Source organism: Lissotriton helveticus, chromosome 1_1 (assembly GCF_964261635.1).
Source record: "Lissotriton helveticus chromosome 1_1, aLisHel1.1, whole genome shotgun sequence".
Classification (NCBI taxonomy): Eukaryota; Metazoa; Chordata; class Amphibia; order Caudata; family Salamandridae; genus Lissotriton; species Lissotriton helveticus.
Window position 1 is genome coordinate 364,702,463 of NC_136057.1, and position 25,452 is coordinate 364,727,914.

A 25,452-nucleotide genomic window follows, 5' to 3' on the forward strand; every position below is an offset into this window, starting at 1 on the left:
AGGATATGACGCTTGGTATGGTTTAATGTATTTGTTAATCAATGGGAGTGGCTTTGTTTTATATTCTCCACGGTAAATAGTGGGTGTGGTGTAGAGTAAAGGTACAAGGACTGCATTGAACGACTTTTCCAGGTCGTTCTTCGATATCACCACACTCATTATGAAGGGCATACGAAATGTAGAGTAAGATCTGAGTCATGTACTCATTGACAACAGTTCAGAGGACACTTGCATTATATGCTGTGGAGCTGCCCAAAATGAACTCGTCGTGGCCAGAAATTAGGAATAAGATCATTTGAATCAATATCTCACTGCCCAACCCACCGTGGAAATGTGTGCTTTACATGGCTTTAGTCAAACAGAAATTCCTCCTATTAAGGCTCTATTAGTCATAAAAAACAATTATATTAAAACATTGGAAAACTCACATCCCTCTTTATTGGCATCTTTTATTGAAGAACTGGTTAGATCGTCGTGATTGAAAGGTTACCAAGCCGCAGAGTAGGAGTGGGAAGGTATTGCCAATAGCAAGAACTTTTTATTTAGAGTCTGAAAAATTAACAACCTTTATAATATTGTGGATTTACTCTGCCTTCCATCGATGAGTATTGTGTTTGCAAGTTTCTATATAGTACACCTATTCAAATGTAAGAGCTGAGATCAAAGACTGCAGGTATGTATGACAACATGCATGTTTACATTATGTTTACAATTATAGAGTTAGATAACGTTCGCACACAGTGGCTGAGAACTGGAATGCATTTTCAGTTATGATTTTTAATAAGATCTAATTTCTAAAATGGGAAGTTATTGTTTATTACTGATGGAGTTAGGATATAAAATTAGACACAGTTTGTTTCCTTTAATTATTTATGCATTATCCATTATAAGCATTACTAAGAAAATAAGTTAAATTAATTAATTAAAATGGTTCCCAAGCCTTTTATTTAATTTAACATTTTATCTTTTTGTTTAGGTGCAAATGTACTATTTTATTACTATACCTATTATTACAAATTGCATTTGTTATATTTTATGGGCTTTTTATTTTTTCTGTATTTTAATGCAGGAGCCAAACTTTAGGGCTCCAATATCTTCAGGCATTTAGTACAGGCTGTAGCATGGGTTACAAGGAAACCAGTACAGTTCATCTCTAGTATTCATGGAAAATGGGGTTTGGAGATAATTTGGCAAAGCAGCCAGAGAGGCATCTGCAGTATTTCTTTTGTGATCTATATTGTTTTGTGAGTGGCCCAGGCTCGTTCAATATCTGCTTCTCCAAAGCCATTCTTCTGTAGAGGTAAGTTTTCCAAGTTGACAGGAGCGGTGTTATTTCTCTTTCTATGCTTGGCTAGTAGCTATGAGCAACCACTTCTGCAGTCTTTATTCCACTACCCAACCCCAATCAGCAGGAGATTTGAGTATCTACTTCAGAGGGCTGTGAACATTACTCCCTTAAAACCTCTGAGGTAACCTTTAGCTTTAACTATCAATTTTTGTTCTGTATTAAAAATCTCTTAAACATGTACTTCTCGATCTACCGAGGTTAGATCCCATCAACCGTACCTTGTGATCTTGAAGATCCTCAGGAGCCGGACGCAGCGCAGGACAGAGATCCCTAGGGGGGACATGATCTTGGTCTCCACCAGGATGGTTTCCAGGATACCGCCACACACAATGAAGCAATCAAAGCGGTTAAAGAGTGACACAAAGTAGGCCTGGAGACCAAGGCTGTACATCTTGAGCAACATTTCGGCGGTGAACATGGCCAGCAGCACCTTGTTAGCCGTATCTGAGGAGGGAAAAAAGAATGTGGAATCAGCACAACGTGAGGCCATGGAAATCTGAGATATTTCAGTGAGCAGGATTCCAGTTCTGGCGGAGTTGGGATGCTCCTAACTTCTAGAAAGACACGCGACTTCCAAGGTTGTACATTAAATAATTCTTCAAGAGGTGCTGAAGAAAAAGGGGGTTTCCTAGTAGAGAGGTGTATAAACACACAAAAGAAAAACACAACACTCTTTAGTGATTAAGAAACACTACTTCTGGCCATCCGTAGCTGGGTTGTTCTGCTTTGCATCAGGGATGCCCCTGGGATAGAAAACCTAAATCTCTTATAAAATTAGGCTCACTTGGGGCACCTGCTACCTTCTCACTCTGAATATGTCAAGTTGCAGATTTAAACAATGTGTTTTGGGAATATTAAAAGCAAATATGGAGTACAGATGTACTTAATAAAGCAAAAAATACATCTTGCTATCCTGCCCAAAAATAAGACAATCTGCCCCTATTTCATACCCAACAACTGCAGTGGTAAACATTTCTGACTGTATGAAGAATATCGCACTACCCTACTGGTGGCACATCAGATGTATGTCTAGTTTTGCCATGCCTTGTTGAATTTGCCCTGGGTACAGGCCTGCATCCTGTGCAGATGTGAGATCATCATCCCCTGTTGTCTGTTTGATACAGAGTTCCTAAAACACTGGACACTTAACATTCAATACGCCTGCGAGGCCTTGAGTACAAGTTCATAAACTGGTGTAGGATACTGTCTGATATGTATAAGTGCAATCATTCAAGGGAGGGGAACATTTGCTTTCTGGGTGTTCCAGAACTGGGCACATGCAGCCATTGGATTTGCAGGTAGAAGCAAATCCTAACTGCAATAGGGAGTGCTGAGCCAAAGTCCTTCTGAAATAGGTAAGCTTCTAATCCGTTCCTGCATCTCAGGGTATCTTATTCAACCGAAAGGGAGGAAGGAGAGATTCCAGAGGATGGAGCCATGAGAGTGTAGAGCTCTCCCTCCAAATTTCTCCTTTTCAGGGGATTGTGTGGAAAATACGCTATGGGTGGTTGACCTTATATATCTTGCCAGCCAGGGCTCCTAGAAGATCTTAGTTAGGTGGCATGGGCCTTGCCGTGTTGGGTCTTGTGGGCAATGGACAAGAGTTTGAACTGTGTTAGCTGTTTTATAAGTAGCCAGTGTAGGATCCACAGTACTGAAGTGATGAGGATAGATGACGCAGGTTCAACATGAGGCAGATAGAATAGATCTGATTGATTGGCTGGTAGACTGGTGCAGATGGTTTTGCATTAGTCCACTCTGGTTTTTGTATCTGTCAGAGAACTATTAGGAAACTATAGCTTGTTTGAACCCCTTTTCACTGCTTTAACCTTTTCAATTAGGCCACCTACATCACCCAGATATGTCCTACAAAACAATGCTACTTGTGTGGGGATCAGGAAATCTGGAAGGCTGGAGAAGCGGCTGTTGATGTGCTCTCCATTAGTAATCAGGCCATGTTTGACGCGTTTAGGGGTAACCTGCCACTGTGTAGCGGCAGGCACCTAGATGGCAAATTTATGTTTCTTAACCTCGAGTCTAAACCTAATGTAAACAATACGACTAACTTTCAACCCTAAAGCTAAGCCTAATGCTTATGATATGCCTTACTCTTACCCATGAGTCTATACCTAATTCTAAACTTACCACATACAAATATGGTTTAAAAAAGACCTTCTATGTTTTCAACATAAAAACGTTAAATATTTCACCTTTTCTTTTTCGGGATTTTCATTTTACGAGCTTCTTTTTTTAATATTTTCTGGTCAGATATCCTGGGCATATGCTAAGGAATGAGGACTCAACAGCGTTTGAGAACCAATGGTTTGGAGAAGGTAGGGAGAACTGAGTACAGAACTAAGAATATAATGGCAGCCTTATAACCGAACAAAAGCAACTACTTGGATTGAGGAAGAAGACAGAAATGGGATTAAGGATGTGGTTAAATTATGAACTAGAATTAAGAATGAGACGCTATCTCTCAGAAATGTTGCTAAGTAGAAAGCTGTAAGTCTACTCAAAAGTTAGGAGTAGGTGGTGAACTTGGTCACTGATATAGCATTTAGGAGAATGTTCTATTACAGAGGTAGAGCTAAGTAGGGGAATGTATTAAACAATAATTAAGAAGAAGATATGTCTGTTACTGAAATCAGACAAGGCAAAGAAAAGTCTGTTACACAATTAGGTTAGGAGGTAAGGTGTCTATTTTATAATTAGTACCGCGGGAGAGTCACAGTTACACAAATATGGTTAAGGAGGAGTCCTTGTAACACAACTCGAACGAAAAATGCTTCTCTGTTTCAGAATTAGGGTTATGTAGTAGTCTGTTGAAGAATTAGAACTGCAGAGAAGTCTCTGTCGCATAATTAGGACTAAGATGGGTGTTCTGTCACAGAATTTGGACTAAGAAAGACTTATCTAACTAAACAAGAATGAAATGGCAGGGCTATGTTACAGAAGTAAGATGACGGATGAGAACATGTTAACGAATTAGGATTGGGGAGGACACCCTGCATCTGAGGTTGGATATATTGATGCATGCATAGGGGTGGTGAATGGAAATGCAACTCATCTATCTGATGGTGTGGATAACAAGCGCAGTACTGTCCACCATCCACGATTCTTTAGAAATCAATACATCCCCTGGTTTGTCCTTAATGTACCCATAGCCTTATTTAACTTTTTTACGTAAGTGAATTTAATTAAACACATTTCAGTAAACTGTTCTCCTCCACCTCCACCTTCTTCCAAAAATACATTCTTGGCTGTTCTAGATCTCGCATCCTGGTCATTTGAACAACCCTTGTGTGTTCCTCAGCCCACGTGCAGCAGACGCAGTCACAACGTACTCCATTCAGCATTACAGTTGCAGCCTCATCTGGGCATGCCCCAGAATGAGGCCTCATCCGTCACCTTAAAGCAAGGCCAACTATAAACCCTGTGCCAACAAACACAAGTTCTCTTACTTGAGTGCTCATACAAGTTCTTTTACCACTCAATAATGTTCTGCAAGAGCTTAGTCAAGTCCTCTGGAGCTCAACCAAGTTCTTTAGGGGCCTGCCAGTAACTTTACACTCCCTCATGCTTTGGGATCTCAGCTAAGTTCTGCAGGAACTTGCCCACGTTCAGTGGGAGTGCCTCAAAGTTATGCAGGAGCTCACTTTTGTTGCTTAGAAGAATTCTTTAGGAGCTCACAAAAGTCTTCAGTAGAGTTGAGCAGGAGTTTAACAAAGCTTTGCAGAAGTTCAGGAAAGTTTAGCATGAGCTCAGTGAAGTTCTGCAGACATCGCACTCCTTCTATGGGAACATGGTACTTGATGAATGCATTAATCCTTGGTCTTATCAAGCTTGAAAGAGTTGAGGACACATCACCACAGCCTTCCCGTCGCAGTGTATTCTTAGCTACGAGATTACATTTGTGATCAGGGCATAGTGTAAGCCCTGGCAGCCTTTATGTCGAACTGCCTAGCCTTTGGTTTTATACAACTGTGAGCAGTCAATCTGAGTGCCCTTTTACTGGACTTTAAGTTCATTTTTCAGGGGTGGTCCAGTATTTTGCATTAAGCCACTTCCTACTCCATGACGCCCTGCCTCCCCTTGCTACAGTCAGTTGCCGCTCCTTTGGGATACAGTGTAATGCAGACTAGGAGAATGACCACTCACCTTGCACCTCAGTGAGCCAGTCTGGTTGGTTGTAGTGCTCAGAGGCGATGGTCAGGGTGTTGAGGAACACTAGAAATATCACAAGCCAGTAGAACACATTGGACTTGACAGCAGCACGGCACTTCCTTCTACAGAACCGGTTCCAGCGGCGCCAGTAGCGGCTTCACACAAAATGAGGAAAAATATAATTAACATGCAGTCATCATTGATTAAAAGGCTGGAGCAAAAGGATGAGACGACGCTGGAAGGGTACCTATTCCATCTTTATCACTTCAGAAAAATTGTTGTTAAATGGGTAGCATGGCTTTTCAAGGGCGTGGGAAAATATGTTGCAGCAACCAAATGCACATTGTAAGCCACAGTTCAATCAACATGAAAATGCACTCACTCAAATCATGCTACCGTGGCTGATCACCAAGCACATACATCCTGTATCTTCTGTCATGATCAAGGGCAGGCAGAGGGTCTCTTTAGTCCAACTCCCATCACAGAAACCATCAAGCATGTACTCATACTAATCCATTGTAAGACCACCAGTAACCTCAAGGATGTTGTGCTTGGCAGAACTGGCAGGTAGACTAGGCAGGTTGAACCTAGTGTTTTAGTGGCATGATGAGAAACGCCATGTTTCTCAGAATTAGCCAGCACTCAGGTATTCAGAGGGAATAATGCACAAAAGTGGCTGGACACATATTGCAATAGAAGGGACAAACCCTGCTACACTACGTGTCAGTAGGCCTCCAAGTTTTAAAGTTCCTTTTCTGACATTTCAGTTTATTTAACCATATTTATTTTTTCTGTTATTCTTCACATTTATCCAACTAAATTTGGAACAAGTATAATTTCATATTTCTTTAACCAATAAATGTAAAGGCACTTTGATGTATGTAAGACAATAGTGTGCATACACAATAAAACACCAAACATAACTAGAAACACATGCATTGCACTGCTCTCACATCTACGCACTTGCATCTAAGTGTGGTCTGTTAGCAAATGTTCTTCCTCTTTTTTCACTCCTGCAGTTTTTTTTTAGGTCGAGCCCAGGCAGCGCATGCGCTGTCTGAAAGACATGCTGTTTACAGTATGTGGGCTTTTATTCCGGCCCTCGCTGCTGATTGGCTGATTGGTTCAGAGCGTCCCTCGCAAAAGCTTGCTTCTCAATGGTTTATTTGCAATCTATGTCCCACCTTCTTTTGTCTTGCTCCTCCCCTGGAGTATTAGCCTATTACAGGTATCCTTTCACAAAATAGTTTTTCCCGTTGTGTTCGCGCACTCTTTTAGTTTTGCACTACCATCTTTTTTCATCTCAGCCCCTTGAGCATGGTGGTTGCAGCCTTTTTTCCTGCAGGAGACAATCTCGGGTCCCGTTTACTTGCGCATGAGCCTTGTGCCGCCCCACCTTGCCCCTATTAAATGCATGCACTGTGCCCTGCTTCGTGGCTGCTTTATCTTTAAGCCTAGGACGGCTCACATGGTTTGCTATCTGGGCATAAAATCAACAGGCACCGGGTTTGATCCGCAACAGTTCCAGTTATTGTATTTTTAATTAATTGTCCATGTATCATTTATTTTTCATTGCCAAATTCTCGTTTGTGATGATTTTAGGGCCACAAACAGGTTAGCTCTCTTTGCTGGAGGCCGCCCGGGTCCCGAGCTACACACAGAGCCATATGTTTGCTCCCACTACCACACCCACCGGCTTGCATCCTCCTCGAGAAAGCAGATCTACCTGGGAGCTGTATTCTTTTCTTACGGTGAATTTACTAACTGGGCCAGTGAATTTACTAAGTGGGCCATCCTGTGATGAGTAATTCTTCAATGGGGAGTTTTCTTCTGTTCTAATTGAAAACACCAGCCTGCTCACATTTGGAGCCTCCGGCTGCATTTTCTATCCACGCATAATGTAAGAACTGCTCTGTCTACTTCTAATAAAGCATTGTTGTACTTTGTAGCCCCTTATAACCTTACTTCTGGCAAGAGTGGCTGCTTCTTGGTTGCTTCATCTTTAAGTCTAGGACGGCTCACACAGTTGATTATCTGGGCATGCAATCAACGGGCACAGGGTTTGATCCCCAATGATTCCTGTTATTTCTTTTTTAATTAATTAATTGTCCATGTTTCATTTAATGTTTATTGGCAAATTCTCGCCATTTCGTGCCGATTTTAGAGCACACATGTTTGCCCTCTTTGCTGGAGGCTGTCTCTGGCTGCATGTTCTTCCCACACATAAGTAAGGACAGTGGATGTAAGTAAGCCTCAAGTTCTTTCGGAAAGGGCTGGCTGCAGACCTCTGCCATCATCAGCATCTGCTTGTATTTTCATTGCAGAGCCGGCAATGCAGAACATGGTCACTGGGGAAACAAAGCACAGGTTCTTTGGCTTTTATATCACACACTCATGCTTCTTCCCAGACGATTTGAAAATGCATTGCATACAAAAGCCTTCTGCTTCGTGGAACACTGGTCAGCACTCTACAAAAATGCAAAGCTTGCCAAGAGCCACTTTTTGTAAATCTTACGGTTTGTTACCATTTACATGAACTTGTTGTAAAATTATGCTGCCAATGTTGTCTGATACAGAAGCACTGGCAGTGATACGTTCACTAAGCAAAATCTTTATGGATCGTGTCCATTTAGCAGCTGAACACTCAATGAAAAAAGAAATCTGGCCATGTGTGTCATGTTCTTGTTCTGATATTGTCATTACGATATATTAGTGGGTTCATAGGTGCCGGTCCTCATTGCTTTTTAGTGTTACATAGGTGCCAGGATTGTGTGGATGTTTTATATTGGTGCCTACATTTGTGACGTGGTATCTCTTTTGCTTATAGGCAGTCTCCAAGCTTGTTTGGTATAGCGTGCACTTATTTTCTAAATGGTAACTCCACTGCAAAAAAAACCAAAAACAAATTGTCATTTTCAACGCCAATGGCTGTAACTTGCACAAATGCGAGACCGATTGCATTGCAAATGATTATTTGCACAGCTGTTGGCCAGACGGTAATTACTGACAGAACAGAAAGACATTCGAAGGAAGACATGATTTCTGTATTTTTGCCTTTTAAGAAGCGGATATGGATAGGGAAACAGACTGTTTTCCATCTGTATTTGTGTGTAAAACCCGTATAAACGGAAAGATGGAATCCATTTTTTTAATAAGCGGGTTGCATGAGAGTCTTCGTTTCAATTGAAACTCCTTCCCCCATTTGGAGACTTTGATTGGGCAATGCGTCTTTCTTCTCGTTATCCATGTTTGCTAAATAACCTCTGTCCTGAACTCCTGTAAGATTCTCCCTCCATGCACTCAGCCATTCATGAGTGTCACTGGTTTCAAAGGATAATTAGCAGCCACAGACGGCATTTAGAGCTAATTACAGAGCTCTTCCCCGCCCCTGCTCAAGAAGCGTAGGCGCTTGGCAACCCGTTCCCAGGCAACCACGGGTTTGTGGATGATAAGTTTGATATCTTATTTTTGATTTTATCAAAGACATGAAAATTGAATCAAAAGAGAAATTAGATGGAGTCTTTCTCTCTCGCTGTCCTAATGAGGAGTGAAAAAAGACCTCCCAACACCTAATTTCAAGGGACTTTTGCCTTATGTCAGATTCTAGTTCTTAAGATAGTGTCTCACTGTCCCAGAGTTTATGGTGGGAATACCTGTGGGCATTTCACAAGGAGGTCACTCTACAAAATCAATGTTTCTTCAAAAGGTACACTGCAGATATTCCTCACAATTAGGAGCATAGAGGGAAAAACAAAGGACCCAGGTTACCCTCCACTCAAAGTGTATTCAACAAAAAAATCCTGATCCTGATTCTTAGACCTATTAATTATCCCATCACCTGTCTGCTATTGTGTGTGGACATACTTAAATCTACCAAACACATTACTTTCCTTTAGGCCCATAGGAATGCATGGGGAGTTATTCCTTATTTGCGATTAGCAATTTGCTAATCGCAAATAAGGAATGTGTAGGAATCGCAATTTATTTAGCAATTCCTACATGAATCCCGTTTTGCAAGTCCTTAATAGCGATTCCTTATGAATCGCTATTAAAGACTCGCAAAACGGCCCTTTCATGAATCGAGTCATATATCCCCACTGTATACAATGGCATAGAGTTATAGTAATCAGCTGCTCGTGGCGATTAGTATATGTCTATGGCTACACTGATGCCTCTAATGTGCCTTACTAGTAGTTCCTATATGTGGCTCAAACATAAAGGAATGACCCGGGTGTTACGGTGCGGTGCCACTCCCCCACCTCTTACATGATCTTGATATCCGCATTCACTCATTCGCTTATAACGCCAACATTCCCGCTCGGACATTAGCTAAGGTGAAAACACAGATGCAGTCTCACCGTGCAGCCCACCGCGTAGTTTAGCTAAGGTGAAAACACAAATGCAGTATCACCGTGCAGCCCACCGCGTAGTTGTCCCCTCTTACCGTCACCTGCGATAGGCTCAAGCTCAATAGGGCTCCCGTTCCGCTGGGCTGCGCTCGCGGTTCTGTTTATAAAGTGAAGTGGACACCCCGGGCCTCCAGTGGCGGTCATCTTAGAGTGGTCAGAGTGTCGCATATCTCACTACTCCTACTGCAATTTATCCTCAATAGCATTAGAACCATTGCAGCCCTATGTGTGGTTTATCAATGTGGCTACCGCTCTCACAGGTGCCCCAATTGAGACTGTGGTTTTAAAAAAAAACCGTTTAAATAAATTTTTGGTGAACCGGGCACCCCGGGTGTGTGTGTGTCACATGCTATTTACTCCCATGGCGGCCATCTTAGAATGTATGGAGCATATCATTAATTATTCTGTTTACAGTTATATATCTTCATTTAATTAAAAGTATATATATATTATTAGTATAGCTCCTGCCCTCACGAGTGCCATAATGAGGGACTCATTACCTCGAATCATGGTGTATGCAATAGCGTGATACCAGGACGGCCGTCTTGACATGGGATCGATATAGAAAACCCCCTTTTTTTCATAGTATCCTTTAAATGATGTCTAGTTCTATTTGTATTATATTTGTTGCAACAAATATAATACAATGTAATAGGAGGGTAGTATGACGTAGTATGGCATCTGGATGGCAGCTACGCAGACGTAGGTAGACACACAACGGTTTCTAGCAAGACGACAAGGAGGCACACCCTGTCTATGAAAATAATGTGTTTGGTAGATTTAAGTATGTCCACACACAATAGCAGACAGGTGATGGGATAATGAATACCTCTAAGAATCAGGGTCAGGTTTTTTTTGTTGAATACACTGCAGATATTGTCAGTCCATTTTATTTCGTGCTGTTCAAGGATCTTCAGTCTTCATCAACTACACCAAGCAGCAGGTAAAACTTTAAAGCAGCTAAAACTTTCAAGCACCGTCAGAAGCTGCTCAGCGTTAATTACACTCACACTCAGTGTTTCTGTAATTGCAAATCCACTTAAAATACTAATAGTTCAATAACTTTTATTCGATTATCAATTGTATAATCATAAAAAGTACATAGAAAAATTTTCAGCACAAACATAAGTTTAAAAAGATATACAGGGTTAAGGAACATACTTAACAAAGGTTTACAATTTAAGTGTTTCTGATTAATTTAAAAGTTTTTGGCGTAATGTGATGATTGCTTTAAGAAAAGTCACTATGAATTTAGCTTCATGTGGTGTGTTCAAAGACTGCAAAAAAAGAAATGCAGAGTAGCACTGTCTATGGCCACTGGTTCGAAGTAGCGGAATGATCCATGTTTTGCGTGGAAGTTTGTAATATTTGCAAAACAATGTAACGTGGATCGTTGTCTGTGGGGAGATTCCATCACACGGACAGTTCATCAGATTACGAGACCAGTTTTGAGGTTCCGAAAAAGAGACTAAGCGAAAAAAAGTATTAAAACGAAATCTTGTTAGTAAGAATTTCTCATGATTAGACAAAAAGTAGGACAGATATGGTTGCATGCCTTTGATAGGTTGTATTGCACAGATTTGTTCGTTTGATGGTTTTATGATCTCAACTTGATTTCGGAGCTCTCTCAGGTGTGTCAAACACAATGATTTTAGGCGTTTCCTGGAGATGTCTTCGATTGTAGCAGGATCTTCAAAGTAGGAGTTGCAACCAAGGTCGTTGAAAAAGTTCCGTACATAAGTCAACCATGGAATCTTATGCCAGTTACATAAGGCTAAACAGTCTGTGATGAGGGAGCGTGTTAAGTGATATTCAGGTCTGGTCCATATACGTTGCCACAGTAGGATGGGTTGAGAGCGAATAGTGTCAGAAATATATTCCATACCGAGCTCACAGTGCGAAGCGAGGATTGGGGAACTTTGCGGAAGGGCTAGAACGTATTTAATAAAGCCATTCTCAGTTACTTGAAGGTGGTCTATGTGGCCATATCCCCATACGCCTGCTCCATAGGTGGCCACACTATGGCACTTGGCGTAATATATTTTCAAAAGTTCGGGTGGCGCGGGTTTCCCCAATTTTCTCGAAAAAGAGATCAGGGCCGATGTTGCACGTTGAAAATGAAGGTTTCTGGCGGCAATGGCTTGACGCCAGGTTAACGTGTCATCCACCAGAATTCCCAGATAGGGGTAAATTGAGGTTTTTTCCAGTTTCGTCTTGTCCACAGTTATCGGTCTATGGTTTTTGACCCTGGGGCCAATGTACATACTAATAAGTATTTCTTGAAGTTCTCAGATTATGGTTTTCATGACCAATGCAGCAAGTTCAAAATTATTTAGTATTTACTGAGGCCGTATGTACATGAAATAATGTATTCTTCCACTCGAAAATATGGAGTTTATATATACTCAAATCAAAGCCACCTAAACCAACAAAATCAATATCAGCAGCACCCATCTTTAAAAGCCCTGAATCTTGGGGCCTCAAGGACTTGTTTTCCATGAACCTTAAGACAAGGCTGCATCTAGCCGAACAAGCTTATGATGGACTGCTGCGGTCTGCCCAGGCTATCCGGCATGCCCACTTGTGTGACTTCTCTCGAAATACTACTTGGTCTGTAGCTCTAAAACTTTCTACTCTGGAGAATTATACTCATGATGTGTCTGTTGCAGGGGGGCGTGGCTTAGCACGCGATGGAGATGGGCGCTCCGATGTAGAGCTCCAGCCCGAGCTCTCCTTCTCATGGTGCTGGCCCCGTGAAAATTCTCCGGAACCAGCCCAAATACAGGGCGCTGCCGGGGGAAGCTGGCAGCTACCACTGGGCAAACTTTGAGGCTCGGCGACCATTTCCACCCGCACCGAGGGCTCCTGATGGGCCATGGCCGCCTGCGCTGCGACCTGCGCGGCAGGCCGAATCACGCAAGGCCGGGGATCCAGGGACCGGTGCAGGCCCCGAAAAATGGCATTGACGAGCAGAGCCTGCGGAGAACAGGGAAGACTGTACATGGTGGGGGCGATCGCGGGTGCAACCTGTGAGATCGCCGAGGGCCCCCCTGCAACTAACTGCTGCGGGACCAGTGGGGAGGTCCCCCGCCCCCTTCTCCTGGCCCGTGGAGCCAAGCGTCCACCTGAGACACTTGATGGGCGCGAAACACGGCAACAGTCACGGAGAGGCCCTAAGCGCAGGACTTGCTGGTGGAGGGGAGGAGCAGAGAGGCAAACAACACAGAGCCCACATGACCGACCAAGCCAAGACCAGCGCGGCGTGTTAAATCACGCGGCATTGAGACTGCAGGAGCTGATGCAGGCCCCGAGGTGTGGCCTTGAAGTAAGGAGGTGGTGGTTGGCTGGGGACACAGTGCCACGCGGGAGCGATCACTGCGGCGACCTTGGAGAACACTGGAGGTGCCCCCCCGATCTGTTAAGTTGAGTGCCCGCCTGCGACACCCGGAGGGGTGGAAAAGCGCAACATCGGAAATAGGGCGGCCCGGAGCGCCAGAAAGGCCCGAAGAGGGGGAACGCAGAGGAGTTACCCGCGCAGAGCCCACCTGAGGGAAACACCCTCTATACACAAGCCCAGAGGTCTCGCTGAAGAGCAACAGGAGACGGGGGAGACACTCTGGGAGGCCCACATGAGACCCCTTGCCTGGCGACCCCCCACTGCCACTACGCCACTGACCTGTGATGCGTCACCGGGGCACCCCGCATTTGGCACGTTCTGCGGGTTCATCCTCTTGCAGCTCGCAGCACTTGAGCAACTGGGCCCCCCCTTTCCCCCCTCTTCCTGCGCCCCTGACACTAGCCAGAGATCTGCGGACCGTGAGACCTCACCAAGCTGGGCGCTGACTCCATACTCACTGCGTCGCCCATGTCTGGGGGCACCAGGATGAGAGCTGGCTCTGGCAGTACACAAACGAAAGGGAGAATAGAGAAGTCCACCAAACCGGCGGACCCCGACCTGACCGCGACCAAACTAGACACAATGCTGGCGGCCATGGAGCGGCTGGAGAAGTCGATGCAACTCACTCGCACCTCCCTGGAGACTAAAATAGACAGTGTGGCAGTCGACCTCCCACACCTGTGTGCCAACCACAAGAAGTTGGCAGAACGCACCACTACCTTGGAAGGCACCATCACGGATCTCACGCCCGAGCCGCCCAAACCGACAAGCAGGTGCAAGACCTTCTCGACCGGGTTGAATTCTTAGAAGACCGTGCTGAGGATGTGGAATGGCGGGCACGAAGAAATAATGTAAGAATAGTAGGGGTGCCGGAGAAATGGGAGGGGAGAGAGCCTGCGATGCACATGGAGACCTGGCTGAAAACACTATTACCGGACGGGACATTGTCGCCTCATTTTGTCATGGAACGGGCACACTGGGTACCAACGAGACCTTTGCCCACGGGATCAAACCCCCGGCCAATGCTCCTCAGAATATTGAACTAACGCGACCGTGACTCTATATTGCGGGAAACTAGACAACTTAAAGACGTCCGCATTGACAATGCCAAAATTATGTTTTTTCCAGAGTACACGATACAGGTTCAACGCCAGAGGCCCTCCTTCCTGGCAGTTAAGCAGAGACTACGCCAACTGGATCTTAAATATTCCCTTCTCTTTCCCGCCAGACTGCGGGTGGTCGCACAAGATAAAACACACTTCTTTGCCGATCAAGAGGAGGTCGTGACCTGGCTGGACAGCGGAGTGGCCACGGGATCAGATCTACCCCGACCCCCTCCTCGATGCCACGTTTCAGAGGACCGCAATGCCGCCGCAGAAACAGGCCATCCCCAGTTCGCAAGCCACGAGCAGAACCCCGAATTAGCCCACCGGTGGCACTCATACACAGTGAGCAACAAGACGCTCTCCGAATGGTGGCGGAACTTAGCGGCTCCCTGAGCACAGATGCTGCACTGGACGCCAGCCCGCGAGAATTACCTAGCGACGACGAGAAAGTCTATGGCCTGCCCGATTCTCAGATGTCTAAAGAGCAACTGGACGTGACCCCACAAACTGCAGACTTGATCCATTGACTGGCTATCTCTCTTATACACACTCACACACTTGCCCTGCGGTGACCCTGGACTGCAACTGGATCAGGAAGCTGACCAAACTCCCGGACCTGATGATGTTCGGAACTGGACAGCTGCTGTGATCTTTGCTGCTGGCCCGGGACACTGTGAGTAACAGCGCAGAGACGGCTGAACCCTGGGAGGGGGGTGCACGGATGGGAACTCCCAGGCGATTAGTATGGGCGTGTGTGACCTGGGGCCCCATTGCATCGGCAAGGAACTGTGGTAATTGCTGAGCCCCCAAACATGAACCCTCCATTCTTCTTCTGAAACTCTGAAGAGCACCTATAGCAGGCAACGCTATTACTAGCTGGTACATTTCCTATCTGAATACCATGACACGGGACACCTGGAGATGGAGACTTTCAACCCAATTGTTCCGCAGTTGTAACATTACAGCTGTGCTAAGCGCTCAGCGACCCCCCTGGATTTAAAAACTTGTTACCTCATTAGAGAGTTTGGACGGCGATATGTTTGGTTGCCGACCTTATGGTATTTTCTGCCTGTTGTGTATCCTTAGGTTGTATGCGTTGTTAGAACTACAATAATGTTTTTATTTGGCGCAGCATTCGCAAGCATTTACTGATGTGTTTTCTGAGGACTGTGAGTGGGGGGATGGCGGGGAAGCCGGGGATGTCACTTGTTGTGGAGATGTGGCAACTGAGGGATGGGGTAGTTACTCAAGACTAATTGTCAGTGACTAAAATATGTTCGTGGAATGTACGTGGTATGCATACACCTTCTTGCAGATACCAGATCCAATCTTATCTTAAGAGTCACAATGTACACATAGCCCTCTTACAGGAAACACACCTGAATGGTGCAGAAGTGCGGAACCTGCGCCGTAGAGGGTGCGGACAACTCTATGCTACCAAGTACTCGTCCTACGCTCGGGGGACGCTGCTGTGGGTAAGGCCCGGGACACCTTTTGCGATCTCCCATACACACTCGGACCCTGAGGGTAGGTTTGTCATAGCACAGGGCAAGTTAGATGGTCAACCCATAGTCCTGGCCTCGATATATGCCCCGAATACGGATCAGGGGGGTTTCTTTGACCGGTTATCTGCTGCGTTGGCGTCCTGGCACGGGGTCCCCTGGGTGCTGGGGGGCGACTATAACTGCATATTGAACATTGCCTTAGATCGCTCTTTCCCGCCACTGACTGGCGCTCCTGTACACGGCGCTATGCAATCACTGATAAATTGGGCCCTACAATGGGGCTTACACGACGCCTGGCGGAACCGTAACCCAAACACAAGGGTGTACTCATACTATTCGGGCGCACATACCCTGCATGTCCAGTTAGACCGGTATATGATATCGGGAGAGATGCTCCCACATGTTGTGGACACGTACTACATGGGCCGCACCCACTCAGACAACAATCCACACGTCCTAGAGTTGGCATGGGAACGGCCACACCCGCCATTACCCACGTGGAGACTCCAGCCTAACCTACTACTTGACGCACCCTTCCGCAACTCGCTACACACATGTTTGGCACAATATTTTGAGGAAAACGACAACACTGCATCCACCCCCCAAATTGAATGGGACGCATTTAAAGTTGTAATTAGAGGCCACTGCTTGGGCACTCAAGCAGGCATGCAGAAACGGCTAGACACAGAACTGAAGCACATAGAGGGTGACTTACTTGACAAAGAATGCACAGCGGTGGAGGGTGACAGAGAAGTATTACGGGAGGCGCGCGCCGAGCATGCTCGCTTACTAGAGAGATTACGACATCTCAACAATGCGGCCCACTCAGCGCGCACCCACCACCTCGGAGACAAGCCAGGGAAATTACTGATGTGGTTCATTCAGCAAGATGCCAGGACAGCGCCTGTGGCGGCCATATGCAATAGCCAGGGAGATGTAGTATACACACAACGCGCCATACATACAGCCTTTGTCCAACATTACACGGAACTATATCGCTCTAGGCTGAGACTCTCTCTCGCTGATATAACTACATACCTCTCTGACATAGAGCTACAGCGGTTAGATGATGCGCAGCGCGATGAGTTAGACACCGTGCTCACACCTGAGGAACTGCGCACTGCCATTTTTTCCCTCTCTAACGGTAAGTCCCCAGGCCCAGATGGGCTACCAGCCGAATTCTTCAAGGCATACTCAGTTCTACTGATCCCCGAGCTTCTGAGGGTACATGTGACGGCCATCGCAGACTCCTCCCTCCCCCCCATGATGAATGAAGCCAACCTCATTTCGATCCCCAAGCCCAACAGGGACTGCTCACAACTAGGCTCGTACCGCCCACTGGCCCTTCTAAACACGGATTATATGATACTTGCTTCCGTGTTGGCACAGCGGCTGGCCCCCTTGGTCCCCACCCTTGTACACAGCGACCAAAATGGCTTTGTGCCCACCCGGAGCACCTCACACAATATCTGGCGCTTGTTTAGGGTGCAAAGCTATGCTGTGCAGCAATGGCCCCGCTCCGGGTGCTTGGTACTTGACCTAGAAAAAGCATTCGATTCGGTGGTGTGGCCCTACCTTGTGGAGGTGCTGAGGAAGTACGAACTTGGTGACGATTATATTCAAATGGTTGGCTTGTTATATCAGAAGCCCACGGTGCGAGTACGCACCAGAAAACTACTATCGGGCACTATCCGAGTCAGGAGGGGCACTAGACAGGGGTGCCCTTTGTCCCCGCTGCTCTTCTCGCTCGTGATGGAACCCCTTGCGGCACTATTGAGAGCCCAAGGCGCGGAATGGGGGATTCCTCTAGTGGACGGCCTACACGCGGTATCTTTATATGCTGACGATTTATTATTGTATGTCAGGGATCTAACCCACTTCCCACGGACCCTGTCTGGTACCTTCAACGTATTTGAAACCATGTCGGGACTGAAGGTTAACTGGGCCAGATCTGGGGTGTACTCCTTCAGCGCAGACACACAGGAGTGTGAGATCTGTATTAGTAACGAGAGACTCACTTGGTACCCCACCACGTTCCGCTATCTTGGAACACACATCTACCGATCCCTGCCAGAAGTACTGGATGGCAACATAACGCGAGCCATATCCTCCCTAAGAGCACAGATGTCCTTCTGGAAAACCCTGCCCCTGAATGTCCCTGCTCGAGTCACACTAACGAAGATGATCGCCCTACCTAGACTACTATACTATTATGCTAATATACCGGTGTACGTCCCGAATCGCATTTTTCGAGACCTAGAAACCTCAATCCGAGGACTGATATGGAATACTGGGAGACCGCGCGTGGCGCTACAGAAACTTTACGCACCTGCCGACGCTGGAGGCCTGGCGGTCCCTAATCAGGAGCTGTACTACTTGTCAGCGCAGCTGCAGTGGCTGGCCGGATGTCTAAGTGGGAAGAATCTGTGCGACACCGCCACGGGCGACATGATATGGACCTCCACACAAATTCACGCACTGTTTCATCCGCTGACCAAGACTACCTGCCCAAAACAATTACACCTAGCGGTGGCTCGCAAATATTTTGTGAGGTGCCTAAAACTCACCCGTGCAACGACACCATATGCCCCGGTGATTCCACTGCTGGGCACACCCAGACACAGGGGAGTGGTGACGGAGGTGGTGCTGGCATTCTGGGCGCAAGTGGGGGTGGACACGGTGGGGGACCTCTACACAGAGGGCGCGCTGGTCCCTTTTGAGGCACAAGCAGAAGACGCGGGCCTTTCGGCCGGGCAGTTCCTCCTACATGCAGCGATTCTACATACGCTATCGCAGGGCTGGGGAGACCTTTCTGAGGAGCCGCCGACACACATGTTATTGCAATATCTGCATGTCATGGGACACGGTTCACATGTGGTGCATTGGCTAGTACAGGCTCTCCTGTCTCATACGCAATGCTCTTTCCAGATCTTAAGGGATAAATGGGCGGAGGACAGGGGAAGGGCATGGACAGATAAGGAGTGGGCGGCAGTCCTGGCTGGCGCCACCAACATCCCTCGCAATTCCCGTTTCAAACTCATCCAACTCTATATTATCCATCGCGCATATCTGTCGCCTGACAAGATTAATAGATACTTTGAGGTCACAACATCTGCGTGCCCGAGATGCTCCCTCGTAGGTGCAGACTTTCTCCACATGATGTGGTCGTGCCCCACACTACAGACGTACTGGCAAACTGTGACGGAGGTACTATCGGAGGGTCTAAGGGAGGAGCTGCGACACACGTGGGAGACATGCATACTAGGCCTGTACAGGAGGACGAAACTAAATAAAGTCCTGTCTAGATTTTGGGACCTTGGGCTGATCACGGCGAAGAGACTAATCACTAAACATTGGAAACGCAGCGAACCCTCACAGGCAACATACTGTTGCAATTCCTTCGATAACTGGGCGAGTGCGGAAAGTGTAATCCTTCATAGAGAGGAAACCGCAGGATTACGTAAGTACCCAATTGCGCAAATCTGGGACGACACCCTGAAGTCCTTCCACAGAGTGTGCCTCAGTAGAGGAATTGACCAGACACCACCGCTTCCGGCCTCGCCAGGCAGACAAGAGTGATAGGGGAGCTACATAGGCTTCCACGATTGGTACATAACCGGTATCTGCATACAACCCTTCTCAACCATAGCATGCAACCGCGTGCCAGATCCCCTCACTGAATACTCCAGCTCCGCGGGACCGCGGTGCTGGCATGCTTGGGACACAGTCACCAGCCTTATCTCCTCTAGGAGGCACAAGATAGTAGCCGACTTCCTGATCTCCCGGCCCCCGCGCTAGCCACCCCCCGGGACTGAAGACACAAGCTTACACCAACACATAAATATGCCACATGTGCGCCCACTTCGTTTTTTCCTTTTCTTTTCTTATTCTTTCTTTTCTCTTTCTTACAAGGTTGTGACCTAGAGGTCTATTACTTTTTACAACGTTTTTTCTAGTTGTTAAGACGCTATGAATATCAACTTATCCGAATCTTGCTCCTTTATATAACGACGTTCACCAATGGCACTACCTGCAACGCTGAATCACGCACCGGCTTTCCGGCGTAGGCGGAGAGGAATACACAGCTAGGTCATTACACCTCATTGACACGCGCCCACCAGACCTGAGAAGCGCAGGTTGTATGCCTATAAGGCTGTACACTCTCTAAAACCAATTATAATGCACGCACCTTTTCCACTCGCACAGATTATGCTAGAGGCCTTACCACATAATCCCGGCTCACAAACTACCCTTTCTATTTACAATGGAGCTATCTCTTCTGAGACACATGACTTCTCCTTACCATGATAGGGTCCTTGTGAGCGCAAATTATGCTTTTCCTTTTTTTTTTATTCTTTAGTTTCTTTTTATTGCTTTATGTGATGTGACACAAATGAGATGCTTTGTAGCAATTCATGGATTCCTTTCTTTTTACTGCATCACTTTGAACGATTGTAAGATGTCATATTGTATTACCTCGCTTCATTTGACGTTGAATACTGTGAGTGAATAACTAAAAATCAATAAAAGATATTCAAACAAAAAAAAATGATGTGTCTGTCGCAGCATGCAGCAGCTTGCCTTGTCACAGGTGGGCACCACCCTTTTTGTTAGGAAAAACCCTCTGCTACGGTCTACAATGCCTTCCAAGTAAAACCCGCGGCACGGAGAGTAATGAATACTTGCTCAGTGGTTCCATGTCCTGTGAGATAGTGTCTACAATTTTTGGCTTTGTCAGCTGTACTTTCCATGATGGGCATTCTAGACCTATGTTTATCATAGGAGGAAAATTACACGTCCCAGAAAACAAAGGGCTGCTGGTTAAAATATCAAGACGTATGAAAAGTTTACAAATTGATGTGGGTGATGTGAAAGCTGTGAACACTCAGTCCCTGGAAAAGGCAATGAAGTACCCAGAAGTAGAAGAATGAAAATAACACTTGACATTATATTTGGTGGCACATGCTCACCTAAACTTGGACTTGGAGATCCGATGCCTGTAAAGGAAGAAGAAGAAATTAGTAAATGAAGCAAACTTCAATAAACCCTTCTGTTTATCATGCCCCACTTGACTTTGTCTGCTGAATGTGGTGGATGACAAAGATGGGCTAAGGCAAGAGATGGTTAGATATTCAGAAGAGCAACATATGACAAATCTAGTACAGTCATTCTAATGAAGATCAATTAAATAGTGTTATCTTGAAAACATGGTATGGGTCAGGACAACTCTGATCTATTGGGAAGCAGGAAGCTATTCCTGACAAGTGGCTATCTCTAAATGGCCGATCAGGCTGCAACCGAGTCACTCACAAGTCAAGCTTAACCTGAACGCAATGCCATCTTTGCCACCACTGGTTCTAACAGCTCTCAATTTCTCTATAGTTCTCTACCTATTGGGCCTACTCCAACCATAAGGCTAGATGCCTAAATACCTACCATAAAATCCATAATTGAGAGGGGCTGAAATTACATTTACAATGTTAAGATGGATTTAAAATATTTGTCCTCAACACTGTATGTAATGACTGCAGTGATGACTGCCAATTACAATGATAGGTCTACATGTGTTAGGAAAGTGGGTTTATGTTTAATGTGAAAGCGCATGAAAACACAGGCATGCACAATTATGTTTCCAGGCGATACCACATTAAATTCAGACATATTGGCAGAGCCTATGCCTGTTGGCTGTGGTAGTGTCGGTGGTAGTGTGGTATTGAAGGTGGTGAGAAACTGGTGGTGAAATTGGTATTGTGATGGCATTGGGGGCAAAAGCAGAGATAGTATTAGAGGTGGTGGTCTGGTGTTGGTGGTGATTGTGGTATTGATAGTTGTGGTTGAGATATTGGTGGTGGTGGTGGTGGTATTGTGGTGCCTTTGTTGGTCGTTTTGAGGAATTGGTAGTTGTATTGTGGTGGTGGAATGCCTTGTCCTGATAGTGATGGAATTAGTGGTATTAGTAGTATTACTTCTGGTAGTTGTAGTGGTCATGATCGAATTGGTGGTATTAGTCGAATTAGTCATGGCTGTACTGGTGGTGTGTGAAATATTGACTGTTATTGGTGGTGGCATTGGTATGGTGATGATAGTATTGCTGCAATTGCTACTGTATGAAAAATATAGCTTTCTGTGTACAATGTATGTATGAGATCAGGAATGTGAGAGTACGTGACATGGTAGGGAGTACTTTTTAAGATTTTAAACAATCCCTCATGCATTGTATTGCAAGCACTTCACAGGAAGCAGAATGATACTCCAAGCAATCAATAGCATGACATGAGAGATAAATACCTTTTCCAGTGTTCTCAAGTGTGATTTACAATTGTACGCTCAAAAGCTGATCCAACTAAGCCAATAGCAGAATGAGGCTAACACAGAGCCCACTCTATATGAATGAAAGGAAAAGGAAAAGAAAAAGGACTGCTGCCCTATCACAAAATACATTTAAGAAGTTTAAAAAGTGCATTCAACTCCATCCACCCACGCCTTTGCTCCTCTCTCAACTGGACACAGTGTCTCAGTGTCAGTGACATATGTTCCTGGAGGGAGGAGACTTATATCAACGGTGGTCTTCATGGATAGAGGCAAAAAATGTTATCACTACTTTGTGGTTGGAAACTAAACAAGGTAAAAGGGCTTCATTATGATAGCAAAACTGCATCGAAAACAAGTATTTTTTAACGTTATTTATCGAGAGACACATTTTGTTAAAAGAGTAAGAACTGAATGGGGGTGCTGCTTTAAATTAGCTTACTGCTCATCAAGTTACCACCAGTCATTACAAAATGGCTAATGTAAAAGGAACTTTTTCGGTGTGGAGGGGTTGGCTCTAGAACTGCTAAAACCGTTTGTATCTGAAAGAAAGTAAGTGGCCCCTTTGATCCTTTCCTGGTCAAGCCTTCTTCTTTGTCTTGTGGGGTTCCACAGGGATCCTCGCTCAATCCCACCTTGTTTAATGTCTACGTTAAACCTCTGGCAGCTCTGATAAGATCTTTTGTTTTGGATCTCACGTCATATGCTGATGATGCCCAAATCGTGGTAGCTATGACCTCTCCCAATAATAGTGCAGGCGCAAATATCCATGATTGTATGACAGCAATTGGACATTGGTTTAACCTAAACTGCTTGAAACTGAACTTTGATAAAACAGAGGTTATCCTGTTTGCGAACAACCTCACTCTTTGGTCTCCTTCCTGGTGGCTGGAGAAATTGGATACCCTGCCTTTTCCAGTGAGTAAGGTAAATAATTTAGGAGTGGTAATGGACAGGAAACCTGTAGGTCAATGCAGTCACGTCCTCTGCTTTCTACATCCTAAGGATGCTAAAAAAGATTTTCCATTTTATTCCCTTAAATGCTCAAAAAACTGTTGTAACTGCACATGTTCTATCTAAGACAGACCTCTGCAACGCTCTGTTCCTAAACATGCAACACCAACATGTCAACAGGTTACCGGTCTTGCAGAATGTGGCTGCTAGAATGCTGGCAGGTATTCTCAAATATAAACCTTTCACAAGCCATCAACAAGCTACACTGGCTTCCTGTAAGGCAGCGTATTAAATTCAAAGCACTTTGTCTTGCCTGCAAGGATCTTCATGGAGTAGGCCCTGACTTTTTGAAGCAATCTTTCAAATGGTAAAGCCCAGGGAGAAATCTACGCTCCACGGGTGCTATGAAACTGATGGCTCACAGGTTCAAACGTACCAATTGGGGAGGAAGAGGTTTTGTGATCTCAACCACAAAAGAATGGAACCAACTCCCTCTCCACATCAGGACTAAATCCAATTTGCAAGCCTTGAGGAAGGAATTAAAAACTTGTTTTTTTCCCCAGGTAGGGATGTTTCCATGTTTACTCACTCAGAGCCAGAGCCTTGACACCTCCGGGTATTTGTTTGCACTTTAAAAGTCACTATAACATAACATCCTAAAAAACGTAACAATCATTTTTGTGATTGGGTCTTGGATATCTTATCTAGCATTTAGGGGAACGCTTACATGTGTATTTTTCCACCAGCTGTTCGTCACTTTCCATTTTACGGAATGCTAAAAACTGTTTGTTTTTGCAGTCTGCCTGGCATTTTCTCTAAATTTAAGGGGAGCCTTCTAAGCAACTTTCTTTTAGCAGCAGTACAATATCTTCACTAACTTTTAGGGAATGCTAAATATGTTTGGGTGAGGCACCTGTTCGCCATCTTCCCTAGCAATTAGGGAGTGCTGAAAACTGTTTTGTTTCAGTAGCTGTTCGCCATCTCCCCCAACTTTTAGTTGATTGTGAAAGTGGGTTTGTTTCCGAAGTTAGCTATCTACCCCAATGTTTAGGGCATGTCTGAAAGCTGTTTTGTTTCAACAGTTTTTGTCTATTTTACCTAATAAGGAGAGCGTTGAAAGATGTTTCAGCAGCTGCTCTTAGATCTGTGCATTTAGGGAGTGCTGAAAGCTGTTTTGCATCAGCAGGTGAACTACCATCTTTTCTAGCCTGTAGAAGAGCATATATTTCTTTTGCAAAGTTTTCAACTTTTCATCAATTCACAACAAAAAAAAAGAAAGTACTTTACTTTGTATTCTGTGGTTGGTTTAAAGTAGAACCACTCTAAGAAATCCCACGGGACCTAAGTTCACACTTTTAAAACCGCCAAAAAATGATAAAATTGCCTATGCCTCAGGGCACTGACAGTGTATTGATTTTTCGGAGATAAAATGCAAAAACCCGCTTTTTAGAATACTGCTCCGTTAAGTGCTTTATAAAATCAGCTTAAAGGTGTACAAAATGTCTCGGAGATGATACCGCAGAGGAATCATGAATTCATTTCCTTCTGTAAGTATGGTCTTTTATAACTGTTTTCTGTACAATGTAGACTGAATTCAATTGTACATCTACAAAGTGTTCTAATATGTATGGTTCACTCTGTAAAATGGAAAACCGAATACATATATTGAGGAAACAAGAATATATTTTCAGGAGATACAGACCATCCCCGGTCAGAGTTATGGCGAAAAATAAAGTACTACCGATTGTTGGCCATTGATAAGCCATATATACGCATGCAATATCATATTAATACCATGATGAACATTGTCCTTCGGTTGATACTCACAAGCTCAATAACATCATGGTTCAGCTTCATATATTATTAGTAACATTGCCATCCAGCATTTACTCTATGTTTAGCTCCAGCCGTGGTTGTCACTACCCCGTTTCTATCTCACCTTGACAGAGGCAATGCGCCAGTGTTCCATAATCACATCTAACCCTACTTAACCAGTGTCCTACACCAAATTGCAAGGGTACCAGGAAGTTTGATAGAATCTAATCCAACCTCAAAGAACTCTATTTGCTCCTTTTAGGAGACATCACCTTCAAAGCCTACTGCCTCACCTACAACGTAGACATTTTAAGCAACCTGGCAAGTGAGATGAAGACATGAGGTTGTCTGTGCAACATTTCATAGTAACAACCTGATCAGTTTGAGACAAAAAGTGCAGATGAGAGACCAAGCCTCAAATCTTCGTTTGAAAAACACTGCA

At 45.0% G+C, this 25,452-nt stretch overlaps 2 protein-coding genes across 13 annotated transcripts in view; one reads left to right on the forward strand and one right to left on the reverse strand.

The window, feature by feature from the left end:
• The window catches only part of CACNA1C (calcium voltage-gated channel subunit alpha1 C), a 2,299,705-nt gene that overhangs the window by 594,128 nt on the left and 1,680,125 nt on the right, over positions 1-25,452 (reverse strand). For all 6 annotated transcript variants that reach the window (XM_078673661.1, XM_078673663.1, XM_078673662.1 and 3 more), the window contains exons 11-13: positions 20,903-20,929; positions 5,510-5,670; positions 1,567-1,792 (exon numbers count right to left, since the gene is read on the reverse strand). In XM_078673661.1, coding sequence (XP_078529787.1) covers positions 1,567-1,792; positions 5,510-5,670; positions 20,903-20,929 — 414 coding nt within the window. The remainder of the gene's footprint in view (positions 1-1,566; positions 1,793-5,509; positions 5,671-20,902; positions 20,930-25,452) is intronic.
• LOC144808862 (uncharacterized) overlaps positions 1-25,452 on the forward strand; it is a 433,476-nt gene that overhangs the window by 249,651 nt on the left and 158,373 nt on the right. The window lies entirely within an intron of this gene.